The sequence below is a fragment of the Mytilus edulis genome, chromosome 9 (genome assembly GCF_963676685.1).
Source record: "Mytilus edulis chromosome 9, xbMytEdul2.2, whole genome shotgun sequence".
Classification (NCBI taxonomy): Eukaryota; Metazoa; Mollusca; class Bivalvia; order Mytilida; family Mytilidae; genus Mytilus; species Mytilus edulis.
This window is the reverse complement of record NC_092352.1, coordinates 3969448-3993635: the sequence shown is the minus strand read 5'-3', so window position 1 is coordinate 3993635 and position 24188 is coordinate 3969448. Positions and strand designations below refer to the sequence as shown.

The 24188-nt window shown below is 32.3% G+C and overlaps 2 protein-coding genes across 3 annotated transcripts; both read left to right on the top strand.

Annotated features, from left to right (window-relative positions):
- The first annotated feature begins 1618 nt into the window (after nucleotides 1-1618).
- Nucleotides 1619-8332, top strand: LOC139489443 (uncharacterized). The gene is made up of 5 exons (XM_071275768.1): nucleotides 1619-1924; nucleotides 4820-5116; nucleotides 5480-5539; nucleotides 7228-7303; nucleotides 7835-8332. Exons 1-5 carry the CDS (start codon nucleotides 1870-1872, stop codon nucleotides 8187-8189), a joined length of 843 nt encoding a protein of 280 aa, XP_071131869.1. The 5' UTR covers nucleotides 1619-1869; the 3' UTR covers nucleotides 8190-8332.
- Nucleotides 8333-13770: 5438 nt separating this feature from the next.
- On the top strand, nucleotides 13771-21570 carry LOC139487526 (uncharacterized). Of its 2 annotated transcripts, XM_071272391.1 has the most exons (6): nucleotides 13771-14884; nucleotides 15692-15934; nucleotides 17331-17564; nucleotides 18165-18236; nucleotides 18897-18975; nucleotides 20027-21570. In XM_071272391.1, the coding sequence occupies exons 1-6, from the start codon at nucleotides 14812-14814 to the stop codon at nucleotides 20910-20912; spliced, it is 1587 nt and encodes a 528-aa protein (XP_071128492.1). In that variant the 5' UTR covers nucleotides 13771-14811; the 3' UTR covers nucleotides 20913-21570. The 2 variants fall into 2 exon arrangements, with proteins under 2 accessions (XP_071128492.1, XP_071128493.1); XM_071272392.1 differs by lacking the exon at nucleotides 15692-15934 and having other exon boundaries at nucleotides 14574-14884.
- The last annotated feature ends 2618 nt before the right edge of the window (nucleotides 21571-24188 follow it).

The window sequence follows — 24188 nt, the reverse complement described above, 5'->3', positions numbered from 1 at the left end:
GTCTGAATGAGATATACACATTTTGTTCATTTTTCGAATTTACAATATAGAAAATGGTCTTTAATTGTCCGTAAAATGTAGTGTAATGTTATTTGGTGGTAATTAAAGTTCGAAATGATGCTTTTAAAAAACTGAACCATAGATTGAAGAGTTGTGTTTGATTTAAACTGACTATAAATTGAATGGTTTTTTTTTAATTAATAAAAGCTTTAAACAGTTGTCAGAAACATATTTTTGTTCAGGCATCGTTATAAATATAATGCAAATTGATGCGACTTTCATGCAACTAAGAGTTTTAGCGTTATAAAACCAGGTTCAATCCACTATTTTCTACATTTAACAATGCCTGTACCAAGTCAGGAATATGACAGTTTTCTATTCGTTTGATGTGTTTTAGCATTTGATTTTGCCTATTGATTTATAACTTTCCGTTTTGAATTTTCTTCGGAGTTCAGTATTTTAGTTTTACTTTTTATATGAACATCGGAGACCCGTTTTCGAATTTAAGACCAAATTTGTCTGGAGATGTGTGTTCTTTAGACAGACGGCAAGTTATGAAGGTCAACAATTTATCAAAAATATTTTGTTTGATTGATTGTTTGCTATATATATTCAGGACGGGAACAAATAAACAGTTTAAAAAGAAAATTCTGATACATATGTGGAATGGTATGACGAGCAGACATATGGACTGTAACTTGAATGATAAGGGTATATTGGATATGGGCAATAATTTTGCCTCAATATCCAGAGAGAAATATTCTTTAACTTTTAATGAGCGACACTGCATGAAGCATCGTACTAAAAATTTAAACAATTTTAATCGACCGACTTCAGCAAGGATTTATTGTCGGACGGGAAGTCCCTTACTGACAAGATCGGCATAATTGTGACCTTTATGTTATGGTTCTGTTATTTGGTAGGATTATGTTAAGATGTGTGATTGGGTCTCATTTAGAGCGAAGGCTCGTGTTTGAGCAATAGCTAGTTTAGTATAGGACTTTATAGATTAATCCGTTTTAGTAATATATGTATAACGAATATTTAATAATACTATTTTTATTGTGGTACTTAGAATGAGATTGTAAATTCCCCGTCTTTTGGAATTACAATAAGCTCTCCCTTTTTCTCATTGAATGATACATTTGTTATCATCTGGAAATATAATATTGTCATGAAACAGAAATATCTATACAATATCAATTCCAAGTGAACGAAACAAATCTAGAATATAATTTCCACTAGAAGAAATAGTATACAGTATATAGTATTTTTTTTCCAAAAGGAATATTCATTATAGCATTGTTTATAACCAAATGGTTAGAAGAACTTCAATTAAGAGAAAAACTAAACGTCAACAATATCAACCGTGCTAATAACGAGTTTTGTTAATAAAAATTCAATTAATTTCGAGGTTTTTCGAACCATCTATTTGACTACTCCATTGGTCACATGGTTTTAATTGGCAAATTATTTAAAAAAACTATATATTGACTAATTTCTATTTATTATTTTGAATATTATTCTGTGTTAAAACTCATCTAAGTCCTCTTTAAGTGCTACACTCTGACGTACGCACGAGGATCCTTAAGTTATATGATCTCGGAAGCTTTGTGTTAATCACCGGATACCAAAATAAAACATATTCATATTCAGCTTTACGTTAAACTTTTGTATGTCATCATTGTTTTAAATTATATAAAACCCTTTCCAAGTACTTCATAAAATAAGAATTGAAAAAATATGTTTTTTTGCGTGAAAGTACATTTTCTTAGTAACATTAAACTCTCGAGTACTCGTACGAGATATTTGTTTTCGTGTTGTGTAACGTCATGTTGAAATAAGTCTATTCATTGGAGTTGTGAAAGGATGAAGCTGGTATTTTTCATTAGTTTCATCGTAAATTGTATTCCCGTTCTTCAAGGTAAGTTTTTTTTAATTCACACTGTGTTTAGTGTAGTATACAATTTATATAATAGTTCAATGTGTATAATTAAATGATAATGTGTCAATTGCTTTAACTATTTTCAATCCGTGAAAACTGAGTTTACCTTCTTAATTATTTATGAGTAAGTTTCTTCATTTGTACTGTTTGTGTACATTTTTGTGTACATCCTTTTCCTCGTTGTCTTTCATTTTAAACAAATCCATCCCTTCTTTTCATTACTTCTCCAAAACATTCAGTCATCATCAACACCATCATCCCCATTTTACTTTTTCTCGTCATACTCATTATAGTTGATATTGAAAAGCTAAACACATCAAAAGTCAATTTATACTCAAACATTACAACAACACAGCATGCTTATTGTCTAACAACGATATTCAAACAACATAAGCATACTTAAAATTCTGATAGGACTTTTTGTAATACAAGGTAAAATCACAAACACACAGAACTCCAAGAAAAATCCAAAACAGAAAGTAAATAGTCAAAAGTAAAATCACAAAATTACTGAACTCTGAGGAAAATTCAATCGTAAAGTCCCCAATCAAATGGCAAAATCAAATGCCAAACACATCAAACGAATGGACAACAACTGCAATGTTCCTGGCTTGGTACAGGCATTTTCAAATGTAGAAAATGGTGGATTGAACCTGGTTTTGTAGCGCTAAACCTCTCACTTATATGATAGTCGCATTAAATTACGTTATATAAAACGGCATTATCAAAAGCTCAGGCAAATTGAAACAAATGGACAGGCATTTTCTTATGTAGAAAATGGTGGATTAAAACTGTTTTTATAGCTAGCTTAACCTCTCATGTGTATGACAGTTCCATTATATTGACCACGACGCGTGAACAAAACAAACACACATAATAGGTAAAAATGTCAAATTGGGATACAACAGTCAACATTATCTTAATCACTATAAAATCAAACAAATATATAAACAAACATTTACGATGACACAATAACACAATGATTGGAAGTATAAGTACAGAACAACGTCACATGTAAGGAAAAAACACAAAAAGGCATTCCGACAAAGCATAAAAGCAAAAAGGAAGGTCAAGAATACAGAAATTATTATAGAACAATAACAATCCAATCTCTACGTAATCAATTATCTGGGAAGACGTGAAGCTGAAAATAGAAAAAAAACTGAATTAGTGTACCAAACCGAATAAGACATACAAGAAGAACAGTGCATTAAGGCATAACTTTTATGAATTTTGGTCCTTAATGCTTTTCAACTTCGAACTTTATTTGGCCTTTTTAACTTTTTTGGATTCGAGCGTCACTGACGAGTCTTTTGTAGACGAAACGCGCGTCTGGCGTATATACAAAATTTAGTCCTGGTATCTTATATGAGTTTATTTAATGATGGATCGAATGGCTTGGATCCAATAACATCTTACAACAACTTAAACACCCATATGATCTGCTAAAACAACTGTATGTACGAGATAATTGCTTAAAACAAAACAAACTACCACACAACTAGAAACATCTGAATCATAGGATTATACAGGCGCGTAGCTCCCTATACGCTAACACGCAGTTGCGTGCACATCGATTCGGCATGCAAAAAAAATAATAATCATAATAATGGCAAAATAAAAATTTATAAATTTAATGTTAAAGGAAACACCTATGTTGTCACTTTTTTAATTGATGAAATATCATTAAATAACGGCATTTGGTTTCAAAATAAAAGTTTTATTGGAGATGATGGCAAAATCGGACAGTAACTTGTATATTTTACAAGATTTGATTGTTGTAATACTCAGTCTAAGACATGTAAGACATGTAGTTTTGGAGCACATTTTACAGCGTACGGTTCATCAGTTTCGAATGAGATGTACCAATCGGCATTAGAATTATCAGGTCCCTTCGATATAATTGAAATATGCCGAGGCGATGTGGTCGGCAGACTACCGGAGCCAATCACCCTGCAAACACGCCAAAACAGTATTGGAAAGTCTCATTATTTTTGGCGTTCATAGACCATATGATAAGGGAACTGGAGAGTGGAGTCGCGTCTAGTATTATCAGAAAATCGCTTCTTTGTGCTGTATCTGCTTCATCGTGTTGTAGGAAATATAACAGACGAACAAATCTCAACATTGTCTGAGACATACGAAACTGACCTGGCATGTCATTTTGACGAATTTAATTGGGAGTTCGCTCGATGCCGAACATGTACGCTGGTTTATAACATCTTGCGAGTGCTACCATTGAGATCTATCAGTGTACTACGTATGTTGAAAACAAATGTACGATCAACAATGAACAACGACATGCAGTTACTGCATATTCATCGGTATTTCCGTGTGAATATTGACAAAGTAATAGAAAAGTTTGTTTCTGCCTAGACCCAAAGAGAAGATTTTTGACGATTTTGAGTAAATTCTGTATCACAAATATGTGTTGTTTATGTATTACTCTATTCAGAAGATTTATTAATAGTTTTACAATCATATTTTTAAGTCCTGACTACATATAGTGCCTCTTTAAACCGTCCTATGACCGAAAACCGAAAAAAAACATTTTTCTGCATAAAAGGGTCCCAAAATTTTTTCGCCTCGCTCCGCTCGGTGGTACATGCTTCCACATTGTTTCTTTCTAGCTACGCCCCCTCTTAAGTCTTTCCTGCCATATATCTCATGTTCGTCGGACAACCAAATGGACCTCAATTTAAAAGAATGCACTTGTATTTTCTACAAGTTGTAGTCTTTGAAAATTCAGAAGGTACACCATACTATTATCAGACAAATGTTTGTTCGTTACGACAATCCAAGCAATTTCTTTTCCACATTTAAAGTAGTTTTTTTAACTTAATGTTTTGTTATTGTTCAACTCAATTTTTACAGGTTTGAACACAACTCGTGTCTGTTTTGATAAAAGTGCAGTTGTATCATGTGTTGGAAACCAGTCCATTGACATTATTGTTGTACATTATGGTCGATTTAACACCAATGAATGTCCCGATTTATCTATACTCCCGGGACGATGCAATGGTAGTGCGGCTATTAGTACAGCTCTAAAGAAAATATGCCAGGATAAAAATAATTGTACGTTTTATAATACTGCGATAGGAGCACTTCCAGCTGGTACTTGTACTTCGAACACTTTCAAACCATATGCTGAGATATCATATGACTGCAAAGGTAAGTCCAAAGTGAAAGAATTAGTTTCTTTTCTCTAATAAATACAGAAAGATTTCGCAAATAAGCTTTGGTGCTATGGTTTTCATATGCAGTATGATAAATTCGCCATACATTTCATCTAGTGAACAATTACAAACTATATCTCAAAACAATATCTAAAAACAATAATTATTGATCATTTTTTTTTTATTTACTGTGAATTGTATTAGTGTATAAATGAAAGCGAATAAATGTCACTGTATGGTAACTTGAACGGCGATATTAAGTGTAGTCCTGGTTTCTCTACCAGTGTTGTTTTTAATCATTTATCAAATATTATTATAAGTCTAATGAAATATTCTAATTTGTTATTGATGGTTTCAGGAAATGTTAAAGAAGATACTGTAAACCAGTCCACAAATGACAGATCACAAGTGTTACAAAGTATGTCGCTTCGTACAGTTTATTTGATGTTTTACATGAGACAGCTATAAAAAGTAAATAACACAAACACAGAACTCCATGGAAATTTCAAAACGGAAAGTCTCTTCTCAAATACCAAAATCAGAAGCTCGAACACATCAAACGAATAAAAAAATAACTGTCATAAACCTGACTTGGTACAAGCATTTCTTTCTGTAAAATATGTAATTAAACCTTGTTTTATAGCTAGCTAAACCTCTCACTGTATGACAGTTGCATAACATTCCATAAAAGTTCCCTGGTATTTTATTTTGGTACTCCCAAGTTTCAAATTATTGATTAAAATATGACTCGATTTTTAGAATAGAAGGGATAACTTAGATTATGAGCTCCATCAAGGCAGGAAGTTTTAACATTATTAATTTAATAGAAAAAACAAATGTAAGATACAAACATGTATATAAAATTGATTACCAAGGAGAGTTTGTATCCATGGTTGCAATTTTTCGCTGGTTCAATTGTAATCAAGACAGCTATATGGTATTTAAAATGAAGTGAACGCTTGTTCAATGGAACGCCATGACTGCCATATGTAGATAATTATATGGAACGCCATAACTATATGCATTATATGCAGTGGTCACACAATTATTATACAAGAACTTATTTCCGTGTCTATGGTTTTTAAATTATGTAAGATATTCAAGCTAAGTTACCCAAGATGAAATTTGCGGTTAAGCATCTTCTGGCCGTTTTATATTAAACACTCCCTATGTATTTAGTTTTTCATGCCTTCATTTTAATAACCACATTTTCCTTTTTGATCTCCTGGGATACTCTTTTGAATTGTATGTATACCGTGTGAGAACAAAAAATATAAACTCGTTCAATATCTACTTTAACAGATATTTTAAGTAGTCTTGTATTGGACATTAAGTGTTTTTTAATAAAAAATCAATTCGGTATAAGAGAGTATGCTATGGATCCCAACGTAGAATGATAGTTCACAGTACCGCAGAAAAGAAGTAAAATAACATAGCACGTGTTTTATTTTTCTCTAACAAGGATTACAAGTTAAAATCATCCCTTCGAAAAATGTATGGACGCCATCACGAGTTGGTTGGCCGTTATGATATATCCATTCGAATACAGATGACGATGGAAACGTCCAATCGTTGAAACTACAATCCCCGTCCTCCTTTTTCCTAAATGAGTAAGACTTATCACACCTGGTGTGTACTTACATGAGCAAAACGACGGGCGCCACATATGGAGAAGAATCTGCTTACCCTTCTATAGCGTGACATGAGCCAACCTGGTCGAGTTTGTGTTGCTCAGCCTAGTTGTCGTTTTCTTTACTATTTTTCATCTTATAGTCTATTTTCTTTTTCCCCATGGGGTTATCAGTTTATTTTCGACTTTCAATTAGAATAATGACATTGGGTAATTTATAGAAAGAAAATTGCATGATTGATTGATTTTTGCTGTACGTCCAGTGGCAAATATAAAAATGCATTTTCAGGACGATTAAATTATTAGAAGGACGACTTTTCTTTATCCATTTTGCATTTCCATAGATTTTTTTTACCGAAAGCGTTTAACACATTTTTAACCAAAAAAAAACTAAGCAAAACAACCAAAGAAGATTGTGTTAAATGTTTTAATTTGATTTGTGATGGAGATAATATGTTGATGCTTTATATTTACAGTACTTCCTTACATACTAGTTGGTGTTGTGGTATGTATTGTGATTGTCATTGTCAGTGCAATATTTGTAAGACGGAGGTAAGTCTTAAGATATTAGGTCAAACAATTTTTTTGGATAATTCTCAGGGTCTAGGTCAGGGATTTGCTTGAGCATTATGTTGGTTTATATGATTGGTCGAAAGGACTGCTGGTTGTGACTCTTGACGTTATTTATTTTTCGATAGACGACGTTGACCGAACTACTTTTCATCGCGTTCGATCATCGTTTGGACTTTTATTTGTTTGTGCATGAATTGGTAAAGTTTAGATACTAATAAATTCTTTAAAAAGGCGTTTAATCCTAGAATAAAGTTGGTTAGTTGTCTAACTGGCAATCATACCACAAAGTCATTTTTATAATTGATATTGTAATGGCTTTATTCATTTTCGTTGTATTTTAACATTGATATTTTTTAAAGTATTTCGTACATAGATTACAAGTAAAAAAAGGATTGAAAACGTATTTAATGTGTTGTATGTGTCCCTTCAAGTAACTGATTTTACTGATAAATTACTGAGTCAATCATTTCCAACAATAACTTAACTGATAAGAAATTGTACTTTTTTTAGACAAAAGAGCAAAGAGCAAGAAGAAGTAGAGTACAGAAAACAAACAACTACAGAAGTAAATAGTTCTGATACTATAGATAGCGGGAAAGGAGAGAGTCACTATGATGAAATCAGCATCAGAGACGAAGAATCAATCAAAACAGAGTATAATCACTTAAAATTCCGTGCTTCTGTCAAAACAAATTGTGGGACGTACAATAATGCAGACATTGGTACATATGACCATGCTGAAGGGGTTGTAAGAGGGGCAGTTGATTTAAACTCGTATACGTACAATCATAACGACATTAGCACGTATAACACTACTGGTATTCAAATATCCGCAGACGGTACAGAATATAGCAATCATTGTTAACATTTGTACAGAAAAAACTTACCGCTACATGAACGTGTGTTAAATATTCATTTTGTAGAATGCTTAATTGTGAAACACTTTTTTGAATTACTATTTGGAGTGGAGCCTTCCGTTGGAGTATGACTTACATCTCCCATTATTAGTAGGAGGAGCTTCAAACACTTGATTTTTGTAACGAAATTTCATCTGAAGTTGACGACATTAGTTGAACTTCCACAGCGGAATGTTCTAGAGTTATGTATTTCAGAAAGCGCTTTGTAGATGTTAACAACTTTTGTTCTAGAGTTATGTATTTCAGAAAGCGCTTTGTAGATGTTAACATCAAGTTATGTATTTCAGAAAGCGCTTTGTAGATGTTAACATCAAGTTATGTATTTCAGAAAGCGCTTTGTAGATGTTAACATCAAGTGTTAACAACTACAAAGCGCTTTCTGAAATACATAACTCTAGAACATTCCGCTGTGGAAGTTCAACTAATGTCGTCAACTTTAGATGAAATGTCGTTACAAAATCTTTAAATGTTTTAGAACAATTTTCATAGTCTTTAATTCAAATAATGGATATTTTGAATTTGATTTGTATACTGATGTGTTACATGTTTGTTTTTCGTTCATTTTTTTACATAAATAAGGCCGTTAGTTTTCTCGTTTGAATTGTTTTACATTGTCTTATCGGGGCCTATTATAGCTGACTATGCAGTATGGGCTTTGTTCATTGTTGAAGGCCGTACGGTGACCTATAGTTGTTAATGTCTGTGTCATTTTGGTCTTTTGTGGATAGTTGTCTCATTGGCAATCATACCACATCTTCTTTTTTATATGATGTACTTGAAAACAGTCATGTGTGTCATTTTGGTCTCTTGTGGAGAGTTGTCTCATTTGCAATCATACCACATCTCCTTTTTTATAGCATACATTTGATAATAAAGAAATGATAAAAAATGTTAATGATTGCTTAAGATCGAAGATATAGCACACATCGAATCTAGCTATATCGTTTTGTGAATCTGTTTTGGTTGTGTTGTATCGTCATTGATACTATTTTGCCAGTTATCAAATACTTTTCAACATTGGTTAAACGATAATAAAATTAAACACTCGACTGTATAGTGCCCTCAAATCTCGTGGATTTTTATTTCATATATACACTTTAAAAATTCAAATCAAGAAGCTTTAAATTTGCCAATGATCAACACGATGAGGGTTTTATGTGGACTAGGATGTTCGTTTTGCTCAGTCTTAATTTAGTTTGTGTTTTGTAGACTGTCTTTACTTTGTTTTCGATATTTTGCCATGGCATGATCGGTCCCTTTTTGGTTTATAAGTTTTGATTGTGTTGTTGTTATCTTTCGTTTCTTTTCCCCGTAATGTAAATGATAAAAAAAAATCTATAGAAATTATAACTAGGAACCAACCAACTAAATATTAAACACATCGCACATAGTTACTGAGATTTGATGACTGAAGTGCAAACGTAAGATTTTGTTTAGCCGGCTTTATGGCCTGTAGTTCGTTTGTTGCCTTTATATTATATGTGTGTTTGAATTTGTTTTGTACATATATTAGACAGTCCGTTTTTCCAGTTTGAATCGTTGAACATTTGACATTTCGGTGTTTTTCACAGCTTGATTTGCGTTATGCATCTTGTTCATCGTTGGAGGCCGTATTGTTACCTGTAGTTGTTAACTACTACCTCTGGTGAAAGGTTATTTCATTGACAATAATACCACATATTTTTTTTGCTCCCTTGTCCCAATCGTTCGTCGTCGTCCTTAAACTATACAAAAATCTTCTCCAGGAATTTAACAAAACTAGGTCACAATCATCATTTGGATATCTTGTTTTAAAAAGGTGTCACAGCCTGCCGACCAAGATGGTCGACACAGCAAAAATAAAAAATAAAAGGTGTAAACTAAAGTTATTTTGAAAACAGCTGTAAATAGAGAAAATCTGTCCGGAACAGTATTGTTCAAATGTTGAGCTCTACCTTTTGTCGACAAAACTGTCATTTTACTCATCAAAATGATTTTGCCTTTTTTGACTCGGGATGGGGACAATCGGCAGTCCTTGGGTGACCCCGCTTCTCTCCTAGATGAGGTACGGAATCGGCCGAGTTGTGACGATTGGGGATGGGGATGGACCTCTAACCACTTCCGTATTAACCACTAACAACCTAGCAATAAGAATATTATTCTAATCCTGGAAAAGGCAAATTACCACAAAACTAAGGCGTAATCATATCCTTTTATACCACTCTAAATCCATGTTTAGCAAAGATTAAAAATAGAAAATTTAACACTTCTAGCTGATAAAATCGTCAGTTATTTTCACCACACTATATTTTGGTGTTCAAATGTACATTCTAAATATAGCGAAAATGATATGGCGGACATATGGCGATCAGGTGTATCACTTCCGTATTAACCACTAACAACCTAGCAATAAGAATATTATTCTAATCCTGGAAAAGGCAAATTACCACAAAACTAAGGCGTAATCATATCCTTTTATACCACTCTAAATCCATGTTTAGCAAAGATTAAAAATAGAAAATTTAACACTTCTAGCTGATAAAATCGTCAGTTATTTTCACCACACTATATTTTGGTGTTCAAATGTACATTCTAAATATAGCGAAAATGATATGGCGGACATATGGCGATCAGGTGTATCACTTCCGTATTAACCACTAACAACCTAGCAATAAGAATATTATTCTAATCCTGGAAAAGGCAAATTACCACAAAACTAAGGCGTAATCATATCCTTTTATACCACTCTAAATCCATGTTTAGCAAAGATTAAAAATAGAAAATTTAACACTTCTAGCTGATAAAATCGTCAGTTATTTTCACCACACTATCTTTTGGTGTTCAAATGTACATTCTAAATATAGCGAAAATGATATGGCGGACAAATGGCGATCAGGTGTATCCCGCACTTCAAAATTGCACTCCACAAAACACACACTGCAATCATAACAAAGCTTATAATCATATCAATATAAAATAAAAAGATGTGGTATGGTTGCCAATGAGACAATTTTCCACCAGACACCAAATAATGTAGATGATAGTAATTTTGTGTCACCATACGAACTTCAATAATGAGCAAAAATCACACCACATACAGTGAGCTAAAATGGCTCATACATGACAAAATGTTAAACCATTCAATCGAGAAAACAAACATATGTACAAACCAATAAACGAAAAACAAATATGATGGACAACAACCAACGAAAACCACTACATCACAGGCTGCTAACGTAGGACAATCATATACATAATTTGGCGGCGTTAAACATGTTTGGAAGCACTCGGCCCTACTTTTATCTGGTTCAACAGTGTACCATTAGAATAAACTATAAACAATCAGTTGAAAAGTTTTAAGTTTTAACCCATCAGGTCGGCACAAAGTACAAAAACAATTAAAAAGGACTAAAGACACACCGTACCGACCAAAAAGTACCTAGAGTTACAGAAAGCTAGTTCAAAGCCAATTACAACTAACAACATTATATGATGTTTCTCAGACATAAATATATCAATAAATACATATCCAATGGATTTAATGTAAAGACGTCTTCTACAGTATGAGAAAACATGTAAAATGCCAAAATACAAATATCGACAGGATGCAGTACTTATTTAGTTTAGTTTTAATTTATCAATAACAAATTCAATGTTAGTACCGATAAAAACAAATTATTTAAACAGTGTTAAAGAAATAACCTTTAATGTAGAACTTCTGACAGGTACACACGTGTAATCATGCTTTGAATGAATTTGAAAGGATCATTAAGAGGAAACCAACTGATCTCAGTTGAACAAAAATTGTCCAAAAAATACCCTAATTTGGTAATCACATGACTTCGATTGTCTTTCGAAATTGGGTCAAAACGGGATCATTCGAACAGCCATTATTTGTGTTTGGAATGAGTTTGTAATTAGGTGAACAATAAACTTAGTTTGTATGTTCTTTATTTCGTGAAATAGGTTGTGTCTTGACGGATAACTTGCTTAATTGTCATTATAGCTAGTAAATTAGTGTATAATCTGCCATTATTGCAATGATTGGTCCGTCTGATTGTTAAGTTGTTTGTACAGCTGGGCGTATGACATTTGCGCCGATTTTATATTTGCTACTTATTAGATTTACATGTAAGTTTGTACATGTACTATACCATTGATAAAATCTGGTCATAAATGTTGTTCACCTATGTTTAATTAGTTAATTTTGATTCATATTGTTCTGGAACTACGTTGTTACATGATGAATATAATGCACACTAAAACAAGCCGAGGAGTCAATTCTTTAATCACCGACGGCCATACATATCGGAAGGTCAATGTCCAGAAACATAACAACATATCTTACTGATGTACCTTAAAATAGTGTAAAGCCAGAGTCACCACGGATTATGATAGTCTGACTATTATCAAAACCTCGAACGAGCATAACCCTGTGGCAGATGACCGAAAGACAGAAGCTGAAGAACTACGGATACGACCAAGGAAAACGTCTGCAGATGTGTCTTGTATGCCTTGTACCATCTCCCCGGGGTGAGCAGGGGACAACAATTATATGTATACATGTTTGACAATTCATATGTACAAGTGGATTACCGAAGAGGTCTGTTATGATAAATGAAAAATAACTTGACTTTGATGGAGAGTTGTCTCATTGGCACTAATACCACATCTTCGTATATTTATTCACCTGTAATTCACCTGTAATTTACCTGTAATTTACCTGTAAAACAATCGGCGCAAATAAAATGCAGATCGGCGCAAATTCAAAACGCCGCTATATCCGGTACGGCTATGCCGAACGTCTTATATATATATGTACTACACCTTATGTGGTATAACATCTTGGCCACAAGTTTATTGTTTTCTGTTTAGTATTAAATTTATATTAAGATCTTGTGGTCAATTTTATTTGGAAATCGCCAATGGCAGTCAGCAGGGTTAAAGAACATCAGTTGTTCGACCTGTTAGTCTTTTGGGAAATGTTGTTTGTGCTGTATTTAGACCCTTCTACAACGAAATTTGTTTTACATGCACACGTATAAAAATTGAGGTTTTTATCCAACGCAATCATAGGTTTGAACGTAGTTTTCAATTTAGACTTGTATACATATTTTAATATATAATACCTGAGACTACTATAACACATATATATTATGTGTTATAGCTAGTAGTCTCAGATAATACAGATGTTCTGATTGTTAGATCGAACTATATATTATATTAGTATATACGTGTCTAAGAATGTAATGTTCTTTAACACACTAATGAGTGTTATAAAATTAGTTGTTATATTTTATATATTATTCACGCAATATTTCGCTAAACAAATTAGCTTCATCGGGCGTGTGCATCTATCTAGGTGAAATCGGATGCATGACAAAACATATCTTTGTAGCTTCAGCTACACAAAATTCGTGTAAAAGTTTAACAAATTGATTGATGGTCTATATAAAACATATTTTTGCCGTTTATTGTACATAACAATATTTAAATCTAAACAAATAGTTGTTTTAGTTAAATAGAATGAAATTCATGATTTATTCCTTTGGTTTTGAGAAGAACTGTTTTTCATCCTCTCATTAAGTCCATCAGGTTCAAGAGTACGTAGCTGATGCATTCAGAACCTTTCTCTCTGTTTTCTCCTTTCGGACTCCCAATTTTTGTTTACCTCAATTATTTGAAGAGGTGTTCTTAAGAGGTGTCTCGTAATTGGACATTTTCTCACTTTTGTATAGAACGACCGGTGATTGTTAAGTCTGATGTTGAATTTAGTTTCTGTTTCACCAACATACTGCAGCTTGCAAGTTCCACAAGTAAGAATATAAATACTATTTTCCGTTTTGCAATTAGATGTTACATAGATGTTGTATCGCTGCTTTGTTACTGTGCTGCTGAAAGAGTGGTCAGTGTTGGCGGCTTTACAGCACTTACAATTGCTTCTACCGCATTGTTTGTAACAAACAAATTTAGAAGTTTCTTGTTTCTTTATATATTAGTATATAATATATAGTTCGATCTAACAATCAGTACATCTGTCATTTGATTTTGAAATATAATATATTGTTTTAATTGTTGATGTTTTTGTGAGTTTTCTTTTAGTGGAGTTTTTTGTTGGTTTTTTTTTGTGAGGTTTTGAATCTGTCACTTGGTATCTACCGTAACATTATTTTTTTTCCAAAGAAAACACAAATAATATAAATATATTTACTAGGATAATCTAAATAGTAAACATTTCAAGGACAATATATCTATTATAAAACATATATATCATAAAAAGTATTTAATATCAAATTAAATGTAATTGAAATAATAATAAAGCACGAACTACATGTAGATATGCTTATTTATTCAGCTGTACAAAGGAACAAGGAACATAGGATGTGTCAATCACACTTTTTCCATTTCAATTCAAAATTTAACAGTCGAATAATTTTATGTACTCTGTGACCTATATCGTAACATGTGACGTTAGTCATTTTATTATTATGGAGGTTTAGTGTTTGAATAGTTGTGACGGGTCATTTTAAATTTGATTCATTTTCCGGTCGTTTAAATGTGTACATTATTTAACCTTTACCTAAATCAAAGATGGACACTAGTTTATTTTTGTTGACAACGCTTTTTTTTATAGAGATTATAGCAATTTTACCTGCTACTTCAGGTAAGTGTATTGAAGCAGATACATACGTAATATATATATACATTTGATAATGCATTTGTTTAGTTCTGTGTAGACAATTTATTACTTTTCTTCAGGGCTTATTACCATAAACAAACTTTCTATATACATGACCCGCATGATTGCTTACTATAGTTTGTTTATATATATATATACTAAGTGTCTTTTCTCCTAAATTTCTGCTCACCTAAATACAAACCATACTGTTGCTTAAAATGATCTAAGGACAATTACTAACAGTTATAAAAATAAAAAATATTTCAAAAAAATAAAAGAATATTAAAAAGGTTTTCTGCAGCTTTGTCAAACTTTTTGTTGTCGTATTCAGATTCAGATTCTTTATTAAAATAACTAATATTACATTTCGCTTGAACTATATAACAAAAATAAAAGAGTATTATATCTGACATAAACCAATTTATTCTAAGCCACTATCCCCGTACGTTGATGTTTTTGTACTATATGTATTATAAATTGTCGACGTTTTCACACACATTATTTATTCATTTTAAATCCGATAACATAATATTAAATAACGTTAAACGTGTGAAAATTTCTCAAATAAACCGCAGTTCTATCCATTTTCTTTTTAAATATCTCATATAAATTTAAATATCAATAACTTTAAACTTAATCCTTTAAGTTAGTATGATACGTTTTGCATTCGGGTATGAAGTCATATACTTCCGAAATCGTGATAAATTTTGAGCATATCACGTTTAAATTGAATTAATTTGACAATAAACTCTCTTGATTCTTTTTCATTGTTTACGAAAACTATTTTTTCAGAGCAAATTGAGATCAGGGAAGGCAGAACCAAAGTATTACAATGTCCTCCAGGAAAAGTTGTTATTATTGAATACGCCTCTTATGAAGGAGACGCTTTCTTCTGTAAAACAAATGATGTGACCTTGCGTGTCAAAGGTCGTTGTCAATGGAATCGTAATTGCACGTTGTATGCATTCGATCGTATTTATGGAGATTCGTGTACGGGACCAGATGAGAGTTTGTATATAAGATACATATGTTACGGTACGAATTCTCACAAGCTTGAAACATATATAGCTTCGCTCACGTTATTGTTATAAGGCGCACAGTATGGTGGCACATATGATTATTTGGATAGGTTTTGTTCTGCTGTATTAAATATTACAATGTATCATAAATATTCAACGAACTTATTTGCGAGCAGTTCTACAATTCTATCAAATGAACATTGTCTGGATTAAATTAGATCACAAATTCACATTTCCCGAACCTTTTCTGAAGAAAAAAACTTTTTTTAGTATTTACATTTTTAGTATTTTCCTATTTTTATCTATTTTATCTTTAAAGATTTCTTAATGACACAATTTAGCAATCAGTAGACCTATCAATATACCTTGACTAACAATGTACCTTGACTAACAATAACATTTCAGTAACCTGTATTCATACATGTAAACTAACATATCAGTAACTTGTATTCAGAAACTGACATTTCAGTAACCTGTATTCATACATGTAAACTAAAATTTCAGTAACTTGTATTCAGAAACTGACATTTCAGTAACCTGTATTCAGAAACTAACCAGTAACCTGTATTGCACGTTAAAGACACCCTTGTTGATTTCGAAAAAGAGCAGACTAAAGCCGCTACAAGGCATGCACTCACACCCGCAAAGTGGAAAGGGATTAATATAAGTTGCAAAACTTTTTTCCAAATCCACTATAAATAAATATGTTTAAATTAAATGAACCTGTACCGGTATTCATAAACTAACATTTCAGTAACCCGTTTTAAAATACACTAACATTTCAGTAACTCTATTCATAAACTAACATTTCAGTAACCTGTATTCATAAACTAACCAGTAACCTGTATTCATAAACTAACCAGTAACCTGTATTTATAAACTAACCAGTAACCTGTATTCAGAAACTAACTAGTTATCCTTTGGTATTGGGTAAAAATAATCAGAAATTAAATATGAATAACTAATTTTGTTGAATAACGTGAAAAATTTGAGGGAATACATATATTTCCATTAAATAACAATAGAACACGGAACCACTACATAAATTCCCCCAACGTATTCAAATATTGTATTTCATTGAAAGAACTTTTTCTTTACAAAATCCAATCGAGTCTTGGAAAATTCATTACTATTTTCTGTATTTTACTTACACAGTTATTGTTGACATAATTAGTTTTGTATTTAATAGGGTGCTTTTTTTTTAACTCTTTTTAAATCAAACCTTCTTCCTTAAGCTCAAAGATGAAAGTTTAGAATAGCGTAAGGACAATATAATTAATGAGGAACTCAAATGAGTAACTTACATTTCTACTTTGGCAAGGAAGACCGTTAGTTGAGACTTTAAACAATCGAACTTAAGCAAAATGTATACATAAGGTCACTGTAGAAAATAATGTTTTTAAATATTTCAGATGATTGTTATTACCGGATCGATGGTAAAGCGTTTTACAATGGAACTAGAAGTATAACAGCAAGTGGTATAACCTGCCAGAGGTGGGACAGTAACTCTCCACACATCCCAAAACAATGGCCGTTTGGAAGAGGGAATAAAAATTACTGTAGAAACCCGGATGAAGACGACAGACCTTGGTGTTACACATCTGACCCCGAAACTAGATGGGAGTATTGTGGTATTGACTTATGTGGTACGTTTATGGTGTTCAAAAGCCTTTAAATAAGACTTAACAGACTGTTGAAGTTGTTGGAAAGATAAGTAATTGATGTATCCTGAACTCATAATTGTGAAAGATCCAATTCATGAATTGTTTTAGTCCAGGCAAGGACGTCCTTGGTCCAGGTAATAGATGCGTGTATATTAAACATTGAATAAAAAACCTGTTTCCATCAGTGAACTTGCTTACAAAATTGGTCTTTTGCATATTAACATTTGGGTTTTGTCTATTGTATCACGGAGTAATTAATTTAGGACCAATGTGTTATTATGAGAAACCTTCCAAGGTTACTCTAGATCTCCAGTACATGTGAAGCCTGGGAACATGACATTATTAGTACATTCTGTATACTGAAATCTTTCGTTTTTCTTTTTTTGCGAATTTTGAATAATTTTTTATTTATTATTTACCTTAGGTAGGGGTTATTATTGTATAAATCGACCAGTAATTAAATTACTGATGAGAGCAAAATTATGTAAGATTCAGGAATCGACATTCTATTTATATATATATATATATAACATTATGATGACAATAAGTTGACTATAGAACTTTGATTTTATAATTGTTTAGAACTAACAACGATTCGGACTTCAACGCCCAAGTCTGTGACGACAGAAGATGACGAGGATGACGACACACCAGGTTTGTTTTATTTCTTTTGTAAAACTGTGAACTCGTGAAACAATCGTTCAAACATGACGAAATTCCATTGAAACTTTAAACATAATTTTTTATTTGGTCTCGCATTGAGAGTTGACTCGTTGGCAATTAATTTTACCACATCTTTTTTTTTAAATAATCATTTTCAAAAAACCATTAAAAAAAATCAGAACTTGTGTCAATTCAATCTTGGCAGCTTTAGATAATTGCGCGAAACGATAACATATTTTTGGAATGAACGTGTTACAATTTATTACCGAGATATTCTTTTAATTGTCAGTTATTTAAAAGGACTGATTACTACTAAATGATTGTCAAAAACATTGATCTTAAATTGAGTAGCATCCAGTTCATTCAGTTTTGAATTAAAAATTTCAAATACCAGAATGTAAGACTCAAATTCTTTATTTCAGCGTATGCGAAGTTTCTTATTCTGAAATCATACACCATATTAGTTAACCATCTGTTGTGGTTTTCTTGTCATAAGTCTAGCCGTTTTATAATATTCTGTATCTTTTTTCTTGTCATATTTTTCTTATTGATTAATATGAGAACCTGGCATTTTTATGAACTAGTATGTTTGATTTTTTTACTTATGCAGTGTACATGATAATTAATAAACTATTGTATTATTTTCACTAGTTGCTGTCATCCTGGGAGTATTATTTGGCGTGTTAGTGACTTCCATTGTACTAGTGGCTGTTATTTTGATACTCAAAAGGTAGGTTTATTACAAGGAACAAACAAAATGTACAATAACAAAAATACTGAACTCTGAGGAAAATTCAAAACTGAAAGTCCATAATCAAATGGCAAACTCAAAAGCTCAAACACATCATACATACAATGGATAACACTAACACTAATTTATTTGTATCTGATAATTTGTTACAAACCCAAAGTCGATAACACTCTCGGTGGGCGTTACGTACCCGATGGTATCAATACGCCATTTTTTGAAAGTAACATGTTCATAAAACATGAAAATCATTCGAAATACTATGAAGTTTTTTTTTAGTAATCAATGAATAGTTAGCTTATCTAGATTCATTTGAATAGAACTGAAGTCAATAATCGTCGATCTGCATGTATGTTGACAAAAGTCAATAATGTGGTTTTGTAAATTCATCTATCAAGAATATGGCAGTTGTTATCAAATACTTCGTTTCTATGTGTGTTGGCGTTTGTTTATGTTGCACTTCAATGTTCCTGTTGCACCTTTGATTTCCTCTATAGTTGATGTGTCACGTTCCCTCGGTTTTAGTTTGATTTCACTCGATCGATTCATGACTTTTGAACAACGGTATACCACTGTTGTCTTTATTTACATCATTACACGAAAATTTTAAGCACCAGTAACATCACTTTTTATGGAAATTATATTCACATTTAATGGGAGACTAAAATGTGAGTTGACTCATAATTTTGGACAGTAACGTAAACACAACAAAGAAAAAAACTTAAAATCAAGTGAAAATGGCTTGTCTCTTCAGATCAGTACTAAGCAAAAAAAATTCATGTAATTCAAACCATTAACTGCAATATTCATGAGAAACTAATGTACTGATTACCTATCATATAAACTCTCGAGTATAGCGAATTTATGTGAAATTTATACACTGAAAGTAGCAGTCGAAAAATTTAGATTTTGAAAAAAAAAAGAATTTGCTACATCCTTTAGCAGAGGTTGGACATATTTGGTCTTTTAGCTGTTTAGAAAATAGCCATCTGTATATTTTTATTGCTGCTGTAGAAATATGTTTTTTTTTCAGACGTGGTGTATTCAATGCAGAACCAAGTTCAGCAGACCAAAGAATATCTTACATATATTCAGCGCCGGAGCAAAACAACACGTTACTTGCACGTGTCAGAAAAATCATCAGATGGAATAGAAAAAATGATGGGGAGACAAACATTATAGCAACCAATCCTGGATATTCTGCTATGGATGGGGAGAGAATCGAACCGATAGATTATGCAAACATGCCGATGGTTAAACCACGTGTTTATGAGATGCCTAGTGCGTCCGAGTCACGTGATCACCAAAAGCAGCTGTATACAAGTCTGTACGATACTCCTAATGGCGGCAACAAAAATCAGGAGTCTGCTTCCAATGAATTATATGAGAATGAATATGAAATCGCTGAACGTTGTGTACAGCCACCGAAACCAAAAGCAGCAATAAAATCAATTTTGAAAGGACCTAAACCATCGCCTAAACCTTCACCGAAAATAATCAAGTCTGAAAATGTAGCTATTGACAATAAACCTGTTCGTAAACCATTACCAAAACCAATCAAGAAAGACACCGAGCCGACGAATATAATGCAATCACATAATCCGGTTCAAATGACAGATAGTCAAGACAAATCAGGACATATAGAAGTCTTAAATAAACCTGTATCGACACAAGATGGGTGTGACTATGAAGCTATAGGACTAGATACACAAGAAAATCCACTTTATGCAACACAAATTGGGTCTGCTCAAATAAATGAAGGTCCAAGCGATGACAATAAAAATATATCACAGGAAAACGATAAAGGTCAGTCGTCTGTCACATGTAATCAATCAAGTTCATCTGACAGTCAATCGCCGGAAACAATCAAACAGTCAAATTCAGTTTTAAGTCTCGTGCAAAAATTCAACAAGACATAGTAATTGATGGGACTATAATTTTGGAATGCTTAAAACCAATCAAACTTATACTGTAAGTGGAGCTTTGAATGAGGCAAATTATCAATATGTTGTTATGTTTTATTGCTTACTGCCAAATAGGGACTAGTCTAAGTGTTATTTAGACGGAGAGTGTTAAGCTTGCCTATTAATTCTATAAAAAAAAATTAAAAAGAAGTTAGCTTTGAAATTTTCCAAAAGCAAAAGAGTGATAAGTGATTAAATGGAAACTATGAAACATATGATCACAAATCGGAAAACCAACTATGCATTTAATTTGTCATAAGGACATGAAGTGTTGCACCAATTATTTCATGTTCTTAAACTTATTCAAGTGTTTTATATATATATTGTGATATTTATACGTGTTTTATCCCAAAATTCGGAGAAATTGAATAACTATGTTATTACATATTACCATGTGTTTCGTCATGTATCGCATATATGTGATGAAATCAATGTAATACCCAGACAAACGACTCATGATGGATTACATGGAGACTTTCATCTCAGCTCTATTCTATTTTTTTTCTTTTATTAAAAGTGTTTTATTTATTTATTTATTATGTTTAAACAGCTATGGTTGTTAATGTTAGTTGTATTGTATTGCATTTGTTTAAATAAATAGATTTATAGAAAACATTGATTTTCAAAATGTCCTCTTTGGAGTAAAAAAGCCATTCAAGAAAAGCGCTTTGGGAGCTCCAAATTTATAATGTTTTTAGCACTTGGTAAATACTGCTGCTGGTGTTTTGTAGCCTCGAGGAGGGTATTGTCAGCATATGAGTTTTACACATTTTTCTTAAATTCTTGGTTGATAAAACTAGAACTCATTTAGAATGTAAATTCATAAACCACAAAAATATAACGATAAAGAAACCGAAAACAATCATTACAAATGCTGGTCAGAAAACTAGTTTTGTACATAAAGATTTTTAAGACGACCAATCATAAAACTTTTGCAATGTCAATTGCAGTTTAGGTAGCAATACATAGTTAGGAAAAAAAGTTAAAATTGACACTCATAATTTTTAAACACCCTCTTTCCCCTCCTTTCTAACAAATAAGGCTTAATATTTGTGGTATGCATGTATATATTTAAAGAAAGAGAATCTTCCATAGATTTGATTTATGGTGGTCATAATGGTGAAATATAATACCTTTTGGGTATAACCATGGCAACAATCTGCATTTCTTTGATACAAAATATTGGGGTGAACATGTCACAAAAGTCTTCAAAATTTGGTCCAAAGGAAAATTTCAATCAATTTCAGTGATACCTTTCATGAAACCATAGGTTTATATCTATCAAGTGGTCCAAAAAAATCATTTGTGTTTCTGCTCGTTTGTCCATAAAATTGAATTGAAAAGATCGAGCGCAAAATCTTTGTTGATAAACACTACAATAATTTATGACCTATGTGCGGTAGGGATAGGAAAATACGGACTGTCAAACAGATAAATGGCCTATAAAACATGTTAAAAACAATCTAAATGTTCATATAAATCCACTACATAATGCGAAACTAAACTTCCAACTGTGTATTGCTACCTTAGACCTGACATTTTCTGCGTTATTCAAGCTCCCCTTGTAATCGATATCGCATGACGTCAAAACGTACGCTTCTAATATATCAATTGAGTAGGCGAGCACTATGCGATTGACCAGAAGATGTGATATGTTATTACGTAGAAGTGGTAAGTATAAATAGAAAAACAGTAGCAATGTTAATCAAAGATACCTTGACCCGCTACAGTACATAGATGTATAAAAAGGACTATAAATGAAATTGAAGTTTATTTAAAAATAAAGCAACATACTATTGGTAATTCAATTGGCTAACAAAGACTAATATATCTATGCAAAAAAAACTCTCTTTTCTGAAGGACCAGACGCTACAAAATAGTATTGAGTATTAAGTACTACAAAATATGATAATGATGTGGACGAGACTTATGGAATTTGGCAGTTGTTATCAAATATTAAATTTTTATGGATGTTGGCGTTTATTTTTGTTGTATTTCACTGTTGCTCTGTTGTTTTCCTCTTATAGTTGATGTGTTTCCATCGGTTTTGGTTTATGACCCAGATTTGTTTTCGCATAATCGATTTATGAATATTGAACAGCGGTATACTACTGTTGCCTTTATCTGGGTTAATAATTTTTTGGTCAATCGTATTTTAAAACAAAAGACGGTTGACCAGAACTACACAATTTTGGATTAACAAATGATCCCCATGTCTTTTTCTTCGGAAAATGTATGTGACAGATGCGTCTGAAGTGCATTAATGGATTTACCTTTATTGAGAATGGTCAAATCATCAGAAACAAAAGCTAAGGATTTAACTGTAATAAACTCAGGGTTCATTAATAATCTTTTTTTGTTTGTCTTGTGTAAAAAAATTAAAGCCTGGTATCTATCAATAGTTTTTTTTGCATATTTGTTTGATGAAAATTTACATTCTATATGGAATATTATAAATTTTGATGGATTCAGTCGACGATTATGCCAGGCAATGTGCTAAGCGTGAGAAGGAAGACGTAGACACTCTTTCCGAATGGATTAAGGCAGTGAGGTCGTTGATACAAATCAGAATTAAGAAACTGAATGGGTCTATCAATGCCCATGCTACGTCAATCTTTAAAGACCCTAATCTTGCAAAACACTTATCCTACCTTCATAACAAATATGTTGTTGTCCCCGCAGATAAAGCCCAAAACAAAATCGTTTTTGTGTGTAAAACTCATTGCTTGATAAACGAATTATGTATTGACAATTCACTTGGAAACCCAACATATACCCTCACGACACTTACCAAAGAGGAAATCCTAGATAATCACAGGTCTGTTCTATGTTCCTTTAAAATTTCAATCAAAGATGATGAACTGGATCTTCCATCACTGTATTGGATACATACTCTGCATAAGTGTCCTTACAAACAACGGTATATTGCTGGGTCTTCCAAGTTCTCCATGAAACTTCTTTCTAAATTATTAACATCTATTTTATCAGCAATCAAAGACGGGCTTCAAAGTTATTGTGAAACTGCCTATTCTAGAGGTGGCGTGAATCAGGCTGACTACGTACATCAACTTCTTTAGAAGAAAGATAAGAAGTTAGCAATATCCTTGAACTCTACTTTCTGCTATATAGATGATGTTCTTTCACTAAATAATTTAAAATTTGGTGACTATGTCGAATGCATCTATCCTATTGAACAAGAGATTAAGGATACAACAGATACAGTTAAGTCGG

Excerpts from the sequence above, each read along its gene's own strand:
- LOC139487526 (XM_071272391.1), top strand. The coding sequence starts at position 14,812 with ATGGACACTAGTTTATTTTTGTTGACAACGCTTTTTTTTATAGAGATT. Across the intron at positions 14,885-15,691 it reads AATTTTACCTGCTACTTCAG|AGCAAATTGAGATCAGGGAA; the intron begins GTAAGTGTATTG and ends CTATTTTTTCAG. Across the intron at positions 18,237-18,896 it reads CGAGGATGACGACACACCAG|TTGCTGTCATCCTGGGAGTA; the intron begins GTTTGTTTTATT and ends TATTTTCACTAG.
- LOC139489443 (XM_071275768.1), top strand. The coding sequence starts at position 1,870 with ATGAAGCTGGTATTTTTCATTAGTTTCATCGTAAATTGTATTCCCGTT. Across the intron at positions 1,925-4,819 it reads TTGTATTCCCGTTCTTCAAG|GTTTGAACACAACTCGTGTC; the intron begins GTAAGTTTTTTT and ends CAATTTTTACAG. Across the intron at positions 5,117-5,479 it reads GATATCATATGACTGCAAAG|GAAATGTTAAAGAAGATACT; the intron begins GTAAGTCCAAAG and ends TGATGGTTTCAG.